Below are 16784 nucleotides of genomic sequence, written 5' to 3'. Positions count from 1 at the left end.
TGTCCGCTTTGTAAAAGTACGGTTTCTTGTAATCACACTCCGGTTACTCTTAAATCACGTACTCAATCAGTGGCACCATATAGATTAATGCACTTGTTTATGTTGGTGATTTGATAATTTTTGGGCCGGGAATGATTCCGCGAATTGAACTCTTGAAGGGCATTCAAATCATATCTTATTGACTACTTCCATATGAATGATCTTGGCTCTTTGAAATATTTTTTAGGCATCGAGGTTGCTCGTAGTTCTGTAGGCCAAGCCTCTTCCTTTGCCAAAGGAAGTATACCCTTGATATCATTTCTGAAGTTGGCTTGTTAGGATCCAAACCAGTCAGCTTTCCAATTGAACAAAACCACAAGCTGGGTATAGCTAGTGAAGTAGTTTTAGATCCTGAAATTGAATTTATTATTACAATGATGTTTGCGGGTATGGGCAAGTATTGGTGGATAGAAGATATATATCAATTTGGGTGGTGATGAAGCGGGTGTTAACTTAGATTTATACCCATTTGGGGGATATGATACTTGTACCTGTTTGCCCAAATACCATCCTTCTGTGGGAGAATGGATATGATGCAGGTGGGTTAGACAAATATGGGGGTTATATTTTAAATCTACTACCTTGACTAGTATGACCTTTGAATTGATATCTATATCCGTCCATTACCCATAAAAGTCATGCTTATAGCCACTCTAATTGTACCCACTTTCATACCGATTTTTATTATCATCTCAATCTAGCTACTTAATAATGGTTTTTGTCCAATTCCAAATAAATGGAGGTTAGCACGAAAAGTCTCTTTCAGCCTCTTAGGCGCAAGTCTCCGTTGCTAGAGACAAAGACCTTAAGTCATAAAGCAAGTTTCGACATATATTTACTTGGAAATTTTGTTAATTACTACCTCAAAAATAGAGGCTTTGTAAATTACTACCCCTAAAAAAAAGTTGTTAATTACTACCCTTAAAACTGACTAATTCAAGTGGTTGCTACCCTTTTCCCTAATTAGCCCCTAATTAGGTGATTTAAGCTCTTAATGACATCATTATCTAGCAAAATTGTAATTATTTGTTTTTAAGCCATGATTAATTAAATAAACCCTACACCACCTCTAAACCACCACTACACCACCCTCGGCGGCCCCCTTATCCCATCTCCACCATCTCCGGCAGCCCCCTTACCTCATCATCCCCTTGCCGGCGAGCTGATAAGCATTATACCCCCCGCCCGGGCATTCGCCCCACCTTTAAATCACCCATTGCACCACCTCTAAACCACCAACCATCCCTCACACCCTCGAAAAATCCCCCTTCCCCACCCACCGGTGGCCCTAACCCCCCCTCGCGCGTAGAACCCTACTGGGCCCTCTCTAAGCCTCCTCCACCCCCTTCAATTCCCCCTTAATCACCACCCTAAAGTCCAAAAACTAAAACCCTAGGGTTTCAATTTTATGGCTTTAAGGTGGTGATTAGGGGGGAAAGAGGGTGGAGGCGGATTAGGGAAAGCCGAGCAAGGTTTTCCAGCAAGGAAAAGGGGGTCAAGGCCGCCGAGCGGGGTGGTGGGGGGGGATGTTCGTGAAAGGGACGGAGGTGGTTTAAGGGTGGGCGGATGGTGGTTTTAGGGCAGGTAGTCAGAGGAGGTAGGTTCGGTTGTGGGTGGAGGGTGGTTGGTGGTGGTGCAATGGTGGTGATGAGATGGTTCTAGGGTTTGATTAGTAAATTAAGGTTTAAAAGTAATTAATTACAAATTAACCGAATAATGATATCATTAAGAGCTTAAACCGCCTTATTTGGAAAAAGGGTAGCAATAACTTGAATTAATCAATTTTAGAGTAGTAATTAACAACTTTTTTTTAGGGGTAATAATGTACAAAGGCTCTGTTTTTTTATGTAGTTTTAACAAAATATCCTATCAATCAATCAATCAATCAATCAATAACTATATACTAAAAGACACACCAGCAATGACACATGTCATTTTCTGGTGTATCCTTAGTATTTTATTTTTTCTAAAAAATAAATTAGAATTAGAAGTTATTCAAAAAAGGTTCGTATTTGTCAACCATATAAATTATCAATGATTTTTACCTTTAATTTCCTATACAGACACACAATTAACAATAGAATAATAAGGAAGTAAATAATATTTTTTTAGAGGATGTAATTTTGGTGGAATATTTTGTATGAATATAATCTTAATTAAATATCAATAAACATTTTAAAAAATTTCCATGTATTTTTATTTTTATTTTTTAGAAATCATTGTACTATATGAATGGAGAAATTTATCAAAAATATAATCCATTTACTTAAATGGACTGCACTCTTATTATTCAAATTGTTTCTTTTTTAAAAGTTTAAAATAGTACTATTTTTATTTTCTCTTCATTTTAGTAACCGAATAGTAATGTAATGAATCAATCCTTCTACATCAACTAATTTCGTATGACTATTTATGTAGAGTATAAGTTAATTAAGATTATGATTTTTATTTTTTTTATTATTATTTTTTTTTCATAAAACATAATTTAGAGGGATAATAAACCTTTTATATATCTTATTATTGTACAAGATCATTACTTGCCTCTTTAATTGAGCGTTTCCAATAGCACATACTAAGCAAATTTTAATTTTTATTACATAAATTATTAATTTATCTAAAGAAAATATGGAGTAATTAAAATAACCGTGCGCGGCACGGGACCTAACCTAGTTTACTTCATAAGAAAACCATGTTCCCATGTATGACCTAACTCAATTTAATTTGATCGGAATTTGCAATAAACCTAAACAAGGGCTGCCTGTTCATATTTACTGAATTGAGCTGAACTGAACTGATTGGAGCTGAACTGAACTGAACTGAACTGAACTGAACTGATTGGAGCTGAACTGAACTGAATTAAGCTGAAATGAATATTTTATGAGAGAGGAAAATTAAGAGCTGAACTGAACTGAACTGAACTGATTGGAGCTGAACTGAACTTAGCTGAACTGAACTGAACTGATTGGAGCTGAACTGAACTGAACTAAACTGAAATTAAGTAAATATGAACAGGTCCCAAGTCTTACCCGAAAATGACTCAACTTCAAGTATTATTCCAATTCAAGCCAACGCGAATACCCAAATTGGACCAACCTGACTTAAAGTCAAAACCACACCCGACCTGACCCGAAATCGACCCGAACTGAACTGAACTTAGCTGAACTGAACTGAACTGATTGGAGCTGAACTGAACTGAACTAAACTGAAATTAAGTAAATATGAACAGGTCCCAAGTCTTACCCGAAAATGACTTAACTTCAAGTATTATTCCAATTCAAGCCAACGCGAATGCCCAAATTGGACCAACCTGACTTAAAGTCAAAACCACACCCGACCGGACCCGAAATCGACCCGAAAAATATCCGATTCAAATTTGGACTCACGTGGACATAATAATTTAACATAACTTAACTTTAAACTTTAACTAAACCTGACCCAACCCGACCTCATCAAACCCGATCCGATCATCCGAATGATACTTCTATTTCTACTATTCAACAAACAAACGGGAAAACTACCCTAATTGGACCCTAAAAATTGAATTCCAATTATTTTAAGGCAGGAAGTATTTCAATTCTTAAATGAAAGCACGATACAAAGAGATCACACTATTATAATTTATTAGTTAGCAGTCAATGTGAAATGCCGCAAGATAATCTACTACTACGAATTATTAGGTTGCACTCCACTTGTAAGTAAAATTAAAATGAGTACTTAAAAAACTAATTTGACAGATGAATTGGTTTCATATACATTAACTTAATTGGGTGTTGGCCAGTTGGGTAGGTACAAAGTACAGTCATGGTCGTATTTTAGGCACATAGAAGGTCTTATTAGGCTTCAAATATTCAGCTTGTAGATAAATATTGAGCTATTGGATGATGTGGATGCCAATAGTCTTTGATTGTGTTCTAACCAAAGGTATATCAACGTATTGTTGGAATATTTCCAATAATTATGTTATGTGTGGGAGGTTATCCCACATGGAAAGAATAAGAAGGTTATGTATTGTTTATATTGTAAACAATTGGATATGAGTTATGAAATGGGCTAAGTGGTGTTTTGAACCTGTGGGCTAAGTGGCTTATATATATTTATAATCAAAGACTTAGCACTTAGCACGGACACGCTCTTGAGTGTTTCGTACACGCCTAGATCCATTGTTTGTTTTTGTTGTTCCAACTACTTTAAACCAACACGTATATGCATATGCAATGTTCTTGCTATGTCTGGAGACGATACCTGAAAAAGAGTTGAAATGGATTAGTTATCTGATACTCCGTATTAAGAAGATAGAAGCTAAATTTGATAAGGTGATGAAATTGTTAAGGTGCAAATTAAAATTATGTATTAGGTCCAATCGAACATTAGCTAAACAAAAATAAGTACAATTTTATTATACGAAATATGTTACATTATTCTTTCTTGAACTTGATGAAAATACTTGCTTATACAATAACTTTTTTTTATGTATTTTGCTTAAATTTAGATGTTGTTTGTGTAACTAAGGGCCTGTTCATATTTACTAAACTGAGCTGAACTGAACTGATTGGAGCTGATTGGAAGTGAACTGAACTGATTGGAAGTGAACTGAACTGAATTGAATTGAGCTGAAATGAATATTTTATGTGAGAGGGAAATTAAGAGCTGAACTGAACTGAACTGAACTGATTGGAACTGAACTGAACTGAACTGAACTGATTGGAGCTGAACTGAACTGAAATTAAGTAAATGTGAACAAGCCCTAACACTTTTTCCAACCAAAATGATTTCGGCTGTACCCTCTCACTTTTTCATACAATGCATTCTGTAATATATTACATCAAGTTTTACAAACTTATTCATAATATCAAATTTCGAGTCATAATTTTGTGTTCGAAACTCAATTTTATCGGGTTGATCTTTGTGTCACTTTGGGTGGGATAATCTTTTGCAAAGTTTAGTTGCATGCTATTGTACATTTGTAGGACCAAGCTTAAGTATATAATATGTACAATACAATTGTAGGACCAATATTGCCTAATTAGGATAATTCCGTTTAAGAATTGATATGAAGTAAAACAATCCTAAGAAAATCCATTAAATCTCAGTACCATTCCACTATGAATGTTATTGTTTCCACACGTTATTTAGACCTTACAATAAAATCCATTTAATAACAAAAAAAAAATCCATTTCAATTCACAAAACTCATTTTAGTTCATACCATATTCGTTTTGTAAAATGCATATATAATGCCATTTCCCCTGAAAAATGTGCACTTTTTTCAAGAAAATTCGTTATTTTTTTTCACAAGCAACCAAACCCCATTTGTTAATTTTCTAACTCCTAAAATTATAAAATAAAATTAAAGCAATTTAAGTAATTTGGGTTCATGGGTTTCTTGCACATTCATGGTTGACCAAATTTTAGTTGGGTAAAATACCATTAACAATAATTTTTTTCATAATTTATAACTTTAAAATTTCCAAAACAAAAAGAAAAGTCAACTATACCGCCCTTAATATTGTACATGTATATATAATTTTGAATCAATCTTCCTTTTTCATACAATTTTTGCAAAATTACGCTTCCTAATTTGTAAGTTAATAATAGTCATACTTTGATTTTGGTGGTGTAAGTTTGAGGTTATTCTTTGGCTTCCTTTAGTGAAGAACAAGGAAACCCAAATCCTCGTGTTCCAACGTAGTTTGATTAATTCATTTATTTAATTTTTTCTTAATTTCTAAGGTACTATACTACTTTGACTTGTCTACTGTTGGTTTATTTTTAATTTGCTTAATTATTGGTTTTATTCTTTGTATTTTATCGACATGATCACATAGATCTTGGTCTTGGGAATTAGAGGTTTGACATATTTGATTTTGGAAGATTTTTATTAGGATTAATTTTGTGGTTCGAATTTCAATTTTGTTTTTCTTTTTTACTCCCTCCGTCCTTGCAATAATAATAATAGGCTCGATAGTCTAAATTTGTTAATAGTAAGACTAGTAACATTTGTTTTCCCCGTCTTTCTCTTTTTATTTCGTACATTGTAAGTCTTTAATGTGGAATAATTTATCTAATATATTTTAATTTGGTATCTTACTATTATTGAAAAATTGTCTATGATATTAGGCAAATTAAATGTATATATTGTTTGATACAATTTCTTTTGTATATATAATATGACGTTTTATTAATGAATTAATTTTACATTAAAAAAAATATAATTACGTGACATATTATTTGTGACATATTATTTGGAACGTAGGAGTGATTTTGTAGCCGATGGGGCGGTTGTGGTTTATTACGGGGGGCTGTAGCTGGTGGGGGAGAGTGGTGCTTTTGATCCTTATAGATATGACAGTCCATTTTTTGCTGCATGAAGCTTGCTTAATCCATTGGAAAAATACGCGTTATTTTTGCACTAGAAACAGATTGGCTACACTTTTTTTATTTTTATTTTTTTAAAAAAACGAAGCATTTTTTTTGTTACAAAGGATAAGCAAAAAAACAAGTATTCTGTGTGCTATTAGTTAATGCAGTAATAAAAAATTTAACTAGATGTAATAAACTGGAACTGTAAGGAAGACAATTAATAATAAAACTAGAGTCTATGCGAAAATCGCAGGATTAGCCCAGTTTTAAGGCAACAAAACTGGCTTTATTTTAGTTAGATTGAGTGGGATAATGGATGAGATGATGTGAATTTAAAGCATAGTTTTTTTCATACAAAAAATAGTTTTGTTTAATCATTAGACATGAATTTGTGGTGTTTAGGCCCATGTGATCTAGGATGCATTTCTCATGTATGCTTCATATTGCTTGTAGAAGCAATTTATACTGTTATATATAAACTTGTTTGCACACTTTCTGTTGTAATTCGAATGAAAAAATCACACCCCTGATACATACCTTTTTTGTTAACTAACTCCTTTTCGTGTTATCAGTAACCATTCTTTCTTTCTTGCTGCAACGCGAGATCAAACTTGGTTGGATCCTTCACGTACTCAAGGCTTGTTCTGGTGTTGCTGATCCGTCTGCTTTGTAAATGACTACGTTGCAGCTGTAACAAGAGTAACAGCGATATCTACAGCATAACGATATCAGTACAGCTGACAGTAAGGTATGAACTATGAAGGATGATCTATTCTTGTGTTTTTAATTGTTAAGAATTAGTATGTACCTATTGTTAAATGCATGTTCCGAAACAATGAAAATACGTAGATTGTGAATCCTAGTTTGTTGCAGATTTTATGAAACGGAGGTAGTATAATTTATTAGATAAAGTGTTGCATTCTCTGTTTAAGCCTTTAAGGTCAATTTATTTTTCATTCCTTCTATTCCTAATAGTGGTCAATTTTACATGATGGAGCTTTATATGTACATCTTGCACCATTGCTTCAAATTTTTCGCACCTAAATTCTCCTAAACATTGTGTAAAAAAAAAAAAAAACAGACGAAAACAGTTTACTTCATCAAACATCAAGTTCATCTCTAGGACATTCTTTCTTTTTATATTCACTTCCTGGTTAATGCTTGAAAATTTACATCAGACATATACTTGCAATTTGTGCTCTCTTTGGACCTTTTTCGCCCTCTTTTTCATTATTATGAGCTGCTAGAATAAGAATATTGTGTATACGTATTATTCTTTCCTTTTAATAGAATAGCAATGAAAACATGGTTTGATAGATCTTGAATGTGATCAATGTTAATTTATTTTTGTTTTTGGCTAGCAGGTGTATAGTAGTTCTTTGAACAAATCTGATAAATGGGTATTTACAACAATTACAAGAACGCGAGTACAAATGCCAAAAGTGGCGATTATCTGGAAGGAGTGTTAAATGATTATGTAGGAGGAAAGGGGAAGCTAAAAGGGCATAAGAGTAGCTCCACTAGGCTGGTAACAACACTCACTTGTGTACAATTCGCGTTTGCAATATATGCTACGTTTCTTCTGTATTACATGAGCCCTTCAGTTGATCTAAGGACTAAACCGGACTTCACGTGGGCTACACAATTTGCAAAGCAATGGAAGGACTATATTATTCAACCCAACATTGTGAGCCACTACCAAGAAGTATCTAATTTGGTTGCAACGGATATGCAAGCAATGCAAACAATTGTTCCGACTGAGGTCTGTGAGCACGAAAAGATCGATTTTATGCAGAAGAAGTCCAATGATGTTCAAATGATCAAGTTGAAGACTGAGCTTTATAATGAGGTGTTGCAGTTTCAAAGCAAGAATTTTGGCATTGAGACTCTTAGGCAACTAATGGCAATGCCATCAAAGTGGGATTTGAAGGGGTCTAATAAACCAAAAGTTACAGTTATTTTAAACCATTTCAAAAGAAAAACTCTTTGTGCTCAGCTAGATTCTTTGCTGCACCAAACTCTCCCTTTTCATCATGTTTGGGTTCTTGCCTTTGGAAGTCCGAATGAGCTGTCACTGCGAAGAATCGTGCAGAGTTACAATGATAGCAGGATTAGTTTTGTGGGTTCAAATTATGATTTTAAGTACTATGGAAGGTTTCAGATGGCTCTGCAGACAGAAGCAGATCTTGTATATATCGTTGATGATGACATGATACCGGGAAAGAAGATGCTTCAGATACTGTCCCATGTTGCAGGTACAGAGAAGTACAAGAATTCTGTTCTAGGTAGCATAGGGAGGATTTTACCTTTCAGACAGAAGGATTTCACCTTTCCTAGCTACAGAAAGTTTCGTTCGAAGGAGGCAGGACTCTATCTACCTGATCCTGCTTATGATATCCTTGTTGAAAAGGTGGTGCAGGTGGATTTTCTCTCGAGCTCGTGGTTTTTATCTGCAGAGCTTGTCAAGACTCTTTTCATTGAGAATCCCATGACCTTTATGACTGGTGAAGATCTGCACCTAAGGTAAGCCAATGTTTAATTTAAATGCAATTTGCTTTGCTTAGCATTATTTTTTACTTTTTTAGTGAATAGGATATCCTCCTGAAGTCCTGATTCATCTCTCATGCTTAGTATGTTTTTACTGCAATTAAGGAATTTGCTATATTAATATTTAAGAAACCTGCTTTGCTTTCTACATGGGATCTTTTCCTGATCTACTTTTGTGCTTAATATGTTTTTGATGCAACTTAGTTTATTGGTTTATTGATTTAATATGAGATGCTTCTAGTTTTATTGTACTTGATATTGAATTATGTTTATACGGAGTACTATGTAATTTTTATTGCAGTCGATGAACACTAATGTATGCTGGAGCATTTAAGCTATGTTTCAATGCATAGCCTACAAATCTTGCACTAGATTAAAGTTGTAATTCATAACCTACAGTGAGAAGCTGCCTTCATTACTTGTTTCACCTTTTTTTCTTGCGTATTTTGTTGTTAACATTCGATACAATTTTACTTTATGTATCACCTTAAACGTAGTTTTCCCTGAAACACTTTATTTCTGCATCTATTCATCCAATACGCCTTTCATTCATGCAGCCTTCTAATTGATCTGCCCATTTTTAGTCCATGTCTTGATCTACCAATTGTGTTGTTTTGATATTGTGAACCATACTACTTATCCTTTAATATACTTATACACCTTTCATTTTGAATATTCACTATTACATAATCCACATGTAACATAGTATTTCACACAGATGTAATGAGAAAAAAAAATTACATTCTTTTCGTGCTGTCAACTCTCTCTGTTTCCTTCTCTACTTAGTTGTGTCAAATGGTCTAATGTCATTGTGTTGATGGCATGCAGCTATCAACTTCAAAAATACCGAAATGCTGGCTCATTTGTGCTTCCAGTTGATCCGAAAGACAAGGAAACATGGGGAGATAGTGAACATCGGCTTGCTTATGTGTCTGAAACTACTGTTATATTCAAAGATGTTGTTCAAGTAAGAGATGATCAGTGGTGGAGGGCCCTTTCGAGTGGTTATGTGACTCAATGGGCAGCAATGCATCCTCAAAAGATTGATGCACTGTTTTATGCTCACTCCATCAATGAAGTGAAGGCCCTTGCTCCTCTTCTTGAGAAATTTAGGTCCACTTTTGGTAAGAAGGCCTACATTGTGGTATCAGGGGGCCAGTACTGTCCTTGTGAAGATGCTGCAACCGCTTTGAACTGGCCAAAATCGGTTTGTAAAGAGAGAAGGTTTAAAATATTTGATCTCGGAGTTGGGGCACTTTCAGGTGTATCTAACTCTGAAGTGCCTATAGTGCAAAGTGTGTATGCCAGCATGAAAGGGCTCATTAAAATTCACAACCCGAGTGTGGTTATTGCTGTTAATGATATTGATTCTGATGTGAGAAAGGCATTGACAATGGCAACCGAGACCAATAAAAATGGCTCTACGTTTGTTCTTCTACCTAGAGTATCCGTGCCTAAGGTCCTTTGGATGGCAGATTTAAGATCTACTGCTTTACCAAGTAAGTACTCTCCTTTCTCTTTTTTCAAGTCCTACCTCTTGTATAATGTAAATCAGGCTAAAATGATAGAAATGTGTCGCGTTTAAGGCTAGCTTAGACTTGTGTAGAGCTTTTCATTTCAATTGTGTCTTAAAACATTTAGCACTTGTCAAAGTTCTGAATTAATGAAACATCTTCTGACCAAACATACACTTTATACAGATTGGAACAAGATGAGAATCTCCATCAACATTATCACCCAAAACCGTGTGCGTTCTCTCATGAGGCTTCTCAAGTCTCTCACTAATGCATTTTACTTGGGCGACGACATTCCAATTTCCTTCAATGTAGATAGCAGAGTAGACGAGGCAACAATAAAGCTATTGAGCACATTCGAGTGGCCTCATGGAACAAAGACTTTAAAGAGGAGAATCATTCAAGGAGGACTAATTCGCGCTGTTAGTGAGAGTTGGTATCCGTCTTCAGATGATGACTTCGGTCTATTGCTTGAAGATGATATTGAAGTATCTCCTTATTACTATCTATGGATCAAGTATGCTCTCTTAGCCTACCACTATGACCCTCAAATATCATTCCCCGAGCTCTCTTCAATCTCTCTTTACACTCCTCGAATTGTTGAAGTTGTGAAAGAAAGACCTAAATGGAATGCAACAGAATTCTTCCAACGCATTCATCCAAACACCCCTTACCTACACCAGCTCCCCTGCAGTTGGGGTGCTGTTTTCTTCCCTAAGCACTGGAGAGAATTTTACGTGTACATGAACATGCGCTTTACTGAGGATCCTAAGAAAAACCCGGTCCAAATTCCCAAGTCTAGAACCAATGGATGGCAAGCCTCATGGAAGAAGTTCCTCATTGACATGATGTATTTACGAGGCTATGTGAGTCTGTATCCAAACTTTCCGAACCAAGCTAGCTTTTCAACCAATCATATGGAACCCGGAGCTCACATTAGTGCTAAAGACAATGTTGTCAAGCATGATAAGACTGACTTTGAGGTGCCCCTCTTGGCAGATGATTTTCGAAACTATTTGCCTAATGGTAAGTTGCCTTCAGCTTCAAAATTGCCCTCGCTTAACCTCTTCAACCAGGCCGTGTCTCTTAAGGGCTTGAAGTCAGCTGGCGCGAAGCTGAGAATGGATGTGCTCAACTGCACTGCACTGGAAGTTGTGACTGTGCATCATGTTACAGGACTGCCTAACCAGTGTGCCAAGTTCTGAAAACTGAATTTGGCTGCTCAATTTATATTCTTTTTTTTTTTTTTTTTTTTTTTTGGTTTCTTTTGTAGGATGTATCAAAAGCTATGTCCAACCTTAGCTTAAAGGTGGGATCAACACTTGATTTTGACTGCTAGCAGGTAAACCATGTAAACACTATTGAAAAGATTATTCACAAAGACCATTTCAAAATTTGTTTCATTGCTTTGTACATTTGTAATCAAAGCCAAAGTGGCTTCCTTTACTACATTAAAACAAAGAGATATATATTATTGAACTTTGTCATCTCCATTTGTAATTATTTTAGTTACCTTATACCGCCTTATAGAATTATTTTTGGTGATTAAATAAAAATGAGGTTGATGTAAGTGAGGAAATGAGGAAAAGTGTTTATGTAACAAACATATGTTGAATTTTCATACAATGCATAAAAAGCAGGACCAAAATCTTGTTTGTAATAGGCCACATTGAAATATGTACATATCATTTTATTTATAATTAAAATCAATATCTCTCATATCGAACTTGAAATACAGACAAAACCCGTGCACCGCACGGGTTGAAACCCTAGTAATTAATAACACACTTAAAAGTTTACAAGAACACAAAGGTTTAACATCAAATCCACAGCATTATAAGTGTTGGTGATAACATAGTTCACTTTGGGTGGAATAAAACTTTGAAGCTTTGTTGCACGGCTTCTAGATTCATGAGCCGTATCCTCTGTAATAACCCCGACTAAGGGCTTTAAAGGGTGACATATGAAGCTATGGAGTTGGACGGCCATATCAAATATGGTTAGTATCAAATTCAAATCATCGTCACCTCCAACAAACCCAACAAGTTGGAACACCCTCAGACATGGTAAAGCTTTGTATTCTATCTTGTCCTCTTCCAAACTATGATCATAAATATAACTGTTGCGATTATTGCCCTCTCGCGGGTTCATCAATGATAAGGGCTCCAATCCCTGCAACACTCGAGCCTCCTCCGGCATACATGCACTATTCCGACAAACCTGCAACATGATGAACATCAAACCCATTAAGAAAAAATTAGGTATTTTAACCATTAATCCATTATAATAACAAATTTCATGTCCAAGCACAGATCTAGCAACGGAAACTAGGCTATGGAAAGAGTTTGGTAAAAGAATTATTGGTTTTGGAATTGTAAATGAAATGGAACAATGCACAGTAGCAGTAAAGTAAAGCACTTAAAATTCTAAAATTTGAAGGTTAAACTAATTTACCTGCAGCTTGAATTCACACAACACCGGGCATGCCCCTAATAATCTTATGATACTAGGAAGGTCAACTATCGAATCAAGCCAATAAGTCAGCACCAAAAATTTCAAGTTGCTGAAGCATGGAAGACTTTTAGCAGGAATATTACAAATGACACCCTGTGTCATGAATATAGTCAAGGGTTAGGAGCTTGAATTCACATAATTACCAACCCAAAAAGAAAAGAACAAAAAAAAAAAAAAAAAAAAAAAACAAATAATTTTCTGTAAAAATAAAACTGTAGCATCCTTGCACTAACCGGTAGTAAATATATCATGAAGCTAACAGAAAAATTTGGATAGTTGCATGGCAAAAAAAGCAATTTGCTGACATATTGGAGTTGTGGCACGACAACATTCTCCATCAAAAGCTGCTTCAGCAAGTGATAATGGCAAACTTTTGAACTCAATAATCGGCTTGCCAACATAATCCAAATAACTAAGATTCACAGCATCAATTTCAAGTTTATTCAATGAATCACAATAGCGTATTGACAATTGTTTCAATTTGAAAGACGCAACCTTCGAGCTCACAAGTGTGTCAGAGCCGTCTACAACAAGCTGTTCTAAATGGTGGCATTCTGTCAAAAAAAATTCAAGCAACTCTCCACTAACATCAACACCAATCAAACGCAAGCAAGTAAGAAAACTGATGCCGCTTTCAAACAATGAAGGCTTCAGAGTGTAAGTATCACATGGACAGTCATACAATGGCAAATTCAGGTTCTCCAGCTCCAGGTTCGTCACTTTCTTTGCCAAAGCAAGTTTAACCCATCTGTCAATATGATGCACCGGCCTTTCATAAAAGCCAAATTGGACCCTAAACTTATTGATAGACTGGCCTCTATGCAGCCTTATTACCTGATTAACCCAATTAATATATTTAACTGCTTCAATCCGCTTTGGAACATCATTATACTTACATTCTGGGAATATCTCTAAACAGTCAAAGTCAAAATCAGTCCAGTTGGTCCAAATGTACCTCCATCTTTTTGACAGGATACTAGTTTTGGCTGCCTCTTTCATCTCTAGTCGAAAAAGTATGGTCAGCATGATATCTTCTGGCAACTCACTGATTCGATCCACGCCTTCCAAATTGTCCTAAAATACAGTATAAGAAATGTGTTATTCAACTATGGCCTGACAGATATCAGAAATGACTAAATCACCAAGTTAACAAAGATTCATCTATCTGGCTACCAAACAAGTATAGCATTTAACGCATAACAAATTTGCCATCAATCTGCATGCTAATCGACAAACCCTCAATTTATATACATGGATGTCTGTAATGACTATAAACAAAACTTACCATGTCTTCCAAAGGTAAGATTTTCTTCATGTTGGCATTGCAAGTCATGTTCGAAGGATCTACACAAGCCATTCTTGAGAGCACCTATGAAATAAGCAAGCCCGTCCCTGACACAGGGCAGGAGGGGCGACCACACTTGGCCTATGAAGAACGAACAAATATGTTTACAACCTTCGAAAAGCAGAGCCGACTAAAAAATTCGCTTTCCGGGCAGCTAAGTTGGTATGGAAGAACTGCTGCGCCGCGAAGGCAATCGCTCGGATGTTCCCCTAACCCAACCCGGGAACGGACCGGAGGGAACAATTAAACAGCGGTGTTACTTATCTTGCATTTGACTCCAATGGACAATGCAAAATGACAATACTTATACAGTTATACTAAGTAATAAACTTCCAAGGGCTAAGGTAGACCTTCCAGGATCTTTTTTTTTTTTTTTAATTTTTTTTTTTGATAACTTACATTTCCTAGAAAGTAATTTTCCTTTGTTTGATTGTTAGAGATAATTTTTCCAAAGGTGAAAAATAGCTTTCTGAGGGTTGAAAACAATTCATTTCTCGAGGGAGGAATGCTACATTTTCCTTTATACTCTTTGCTTCTCTTCTTCTTTCCTCCCATCCATTTTCTTCATTCCCATTTCCATTTCCTTCTTTCTCCGTAACTTTTCTTGCAAGGGAACAAACAAAAGAAAACCAATTCTCTCCTTGAACATAGTAAACCATGGTTGATGATTTTCCATGAATGATATTCTCTTTCAAACAAACGGAGCTTGCATGTAGATTCAAGTACAAACTTCATTGTTCCCTTACAGAATTATCTCATGCTAAACAATGTAAGCATAACTATCCAAGTAGAATAATCCAAACTAAAATGGGCGTGGATACCTAGACTTACATGTATTTCAAGTTAAGAGAGATTACAATGCATCATGCTATCCACTATGTTAAAGCTATCCTTCATTCATTAAACATAAACAAAAATGTCTCTGTTTGTCAAAAAAACCAGGCGACCTAGAAACCATGAGATAGGCAAAACTCCTACTTCAGTAGATCCCATAAAATAGGCAAAACTTTGTTAGATCCTATGAGATAGGTGACGCTTCTATGTTGTTAGATCCTATGAAAACTTCTACTTTGTAGGTCCTATGAAACTTCTACTTTGTAGGTCCTATGAAAACTTATACTTTGTAGGTCCTATGAGTTGGACAAAACTTCAACTTACTGATTTTTTTATTTATTTTTACTTTCACAAAACAAGTTCGTCACACTACGTGTAAACTTAATATGACACCTTGACAATATAATCAGTAATTCAACATTCATTCATCTATACATTACTAAGTATTAACAATGAGAACAAAAACAAAGGAAAGCTACAACATAACTCCTAATTGAAGCATATCTTTACAAACCAAGAAAACTTTTTTCAGTGTTTAAGCTCATCAAAGTATGAAAATCCGAAAGACCGTGACAAAGTGAGGAAATTAGCCTTCAATATGCTCTGGTACCATCTCTTCATATTTAAGAGGTAAATGCCATAACTTCTCTTAGAAATATTTGAGGGGTTTGGAACATGAGTATAGGCACAATTTTGCATATGTAAAAAAGGGCATGACAAAAGGGAATATAATATAGCCATTAGTTCTACAAGTAATTCTGTCTCAAAAAATTAATTAGTCAATTAATTCTAAAAAAACAATCAAGCCGCAAGCATATGACAATAGGAAAACCAAAGCCACTCTCTTGTTCTTGCTTAATACAGTTTTCTATTGAAGAATTTAGGTATGAAACTCATCCTTAAATTACAAGTAACTTTTTCACCAGATTGCAACACTTACGAATTTAGGAAGATCCTACAATCATCAACAAACAATAAAGCTCAAACCTTTCCTTATAATACAAGCAACATTCCAGTACGTAAATCAGAAATTATCATAGTAAGCGAATAACAACCCCCCTAATTACATAAAACCTAAAAATGATTCCAGTCACCTCAAAATTGTCACTTCACTAATCTAAACAAAGATACAAGTATACAACTTAATCGCAGAATTCGGCACAATCAATCAACTTCAAATTCTAAGCTAGTAATGTTGTTATTAAAATGCAACAATTAGGAACTTAGGAAGATCACCAATCATCAAAAACAACAACAGAATTCGAATTGTCATTACACCAACAAATCAACGCCCAAATTATTATAAAAAAAAAAAAAAAAAAAAAAGGATGATATATGAATCAAACCAAAAGGGTGTAAAATTGAAGGTTAGATGAAAAGGAAAGGAAAGAAATTACCTTTATTGGAGGTAGAAAAATCCTCGGAAAATATGAATATAAACCAAGATAATTGTATGAATACAATATAATGATGATGATTTGATACAATAATTAAATTTACAACAGTGATTAAGTTGATTGGTTGTTTTGTTCAGTGGGCGTAAATTAAAGGGCGGATGATTTGGTGTTGAGAGAGGAATACTCCATAGTCGATAATGGTGGTGGAAGCCTGGAAGGGGAGATAGGGTTGAA

General features: G+C 35.2%; 2 protein-coding genes across 3 annotated transcripts; one reads left to right on the top strand and one right to left on the bottom strand.

Annotated features, from left to right (window-relative positions):
- The first annotated feature begins 7795 nt into the window (after positions 1–7795).
- On the top strand, positions 7796–11940 carry LOC145619592 (uncharacterized). Its single transcript, XM_081674305.1, has 3 exons — positions 7796–8922; positions 9775–10445; positions 10647–11940. The coding sequence occupies exons 1-3, from the start codon at positions 7796–7798 to the stop codon at positions 11663–11665; spliced, it is 2817 nt and encodes a 938-aa protein (XP_081530431.1). The 3' UTR covers positions 11666–11940.
- A 189-nt stretch (positions 11941–12129) lies between these two features.
- Positions 12130–16784, bottom strand: LOC145619203 (F-box/FBD/LRR-repeat protein At1g13780-like). 2 transcript variants are annotated; one of them, XM_081673843.1, is made up of 5 exons: positions 16551–16784; positions 14260–14430; positions 13208–14048; positions 12915–13067; positions 12130–12680 (listed from the first exon to the last, which is right to left on the bottom strand). In XM_081673843.1, the coding sequence occupies exons 2-3, from the start codon at positions 14329–14331 to the stop codon at positions 13230–13232; spliced, it is 891 nt and encodes a 296-aa protein (XP_081529969.1). In that variant the 5' UTR covers positions 14332–14430; positions 16551–16784; the 3' UTR covers positions 12130–12680; positions 12915–13067; positions 13208–13229. The 2 variants fall into 2 exon arrangements, with proteins under 2 accessions (XP_081529969.1, XP_081529970.1); XM_081673844.1 differs by lacking the exon at positions 16551–16784 and having other exon boundaries at positions 14260–15114.

The sequence above is a fragment of the Chenopodium album genome, chromosome 27 (genome assembly GCF_948465745.1).
Source record: "Chenopodium album chromosome 27, dcCheAlbu1.1, whole genome shotgun sequence".
NCBI classification, from domain to species: domain Eukaryota; kingdom Viridiplantae; phylum Streptophyta; class Magnoliopsida; order Caryophyllales; family Amaranthaceae; genus Chenopodium; species Chenopodium album.
Note: the sequence above shows the minus strand (reverse complement) of the source record. Positions and strands in the feature narration are given on the sequence as shown.

Coding starts and splice junctions, on each gene's coding strand:
- LOC145619592 (XM_081674305.1), top strand. CDS start 7,796: ATGGGTATTTACAACAATTACAAGAACGCGAGTACAAATGCCAAAAGT. Junction 8,923..9,774: donor GGTGAAGATCTGCACCTAAG/GTAAGCCAATGT, acceptor GATGGCATGCAG/CTATCAACTTCAAAAATACC. Junction 10,446..10,646: donor AAGATCTACTGCTTTACCAA/GTAAGTACTCTC, acceptor CACTTTATACAG/ATTGGAACAAGATGAGAATC.
- LOC145619203 (XM_081673843.1), bottom strand. CDS start 14,331: ATGGCTTGTGTAGATCCTTCGAACATGACTTGCAATGCCAACATGAAG. Junction 14,049..14,259: donor TCTTACCTTTGGAAGACATG/GTAAGTTTTGTT, acceptor ACTGTATTTTAG/GACAATTTGGAAGGCGTGGA.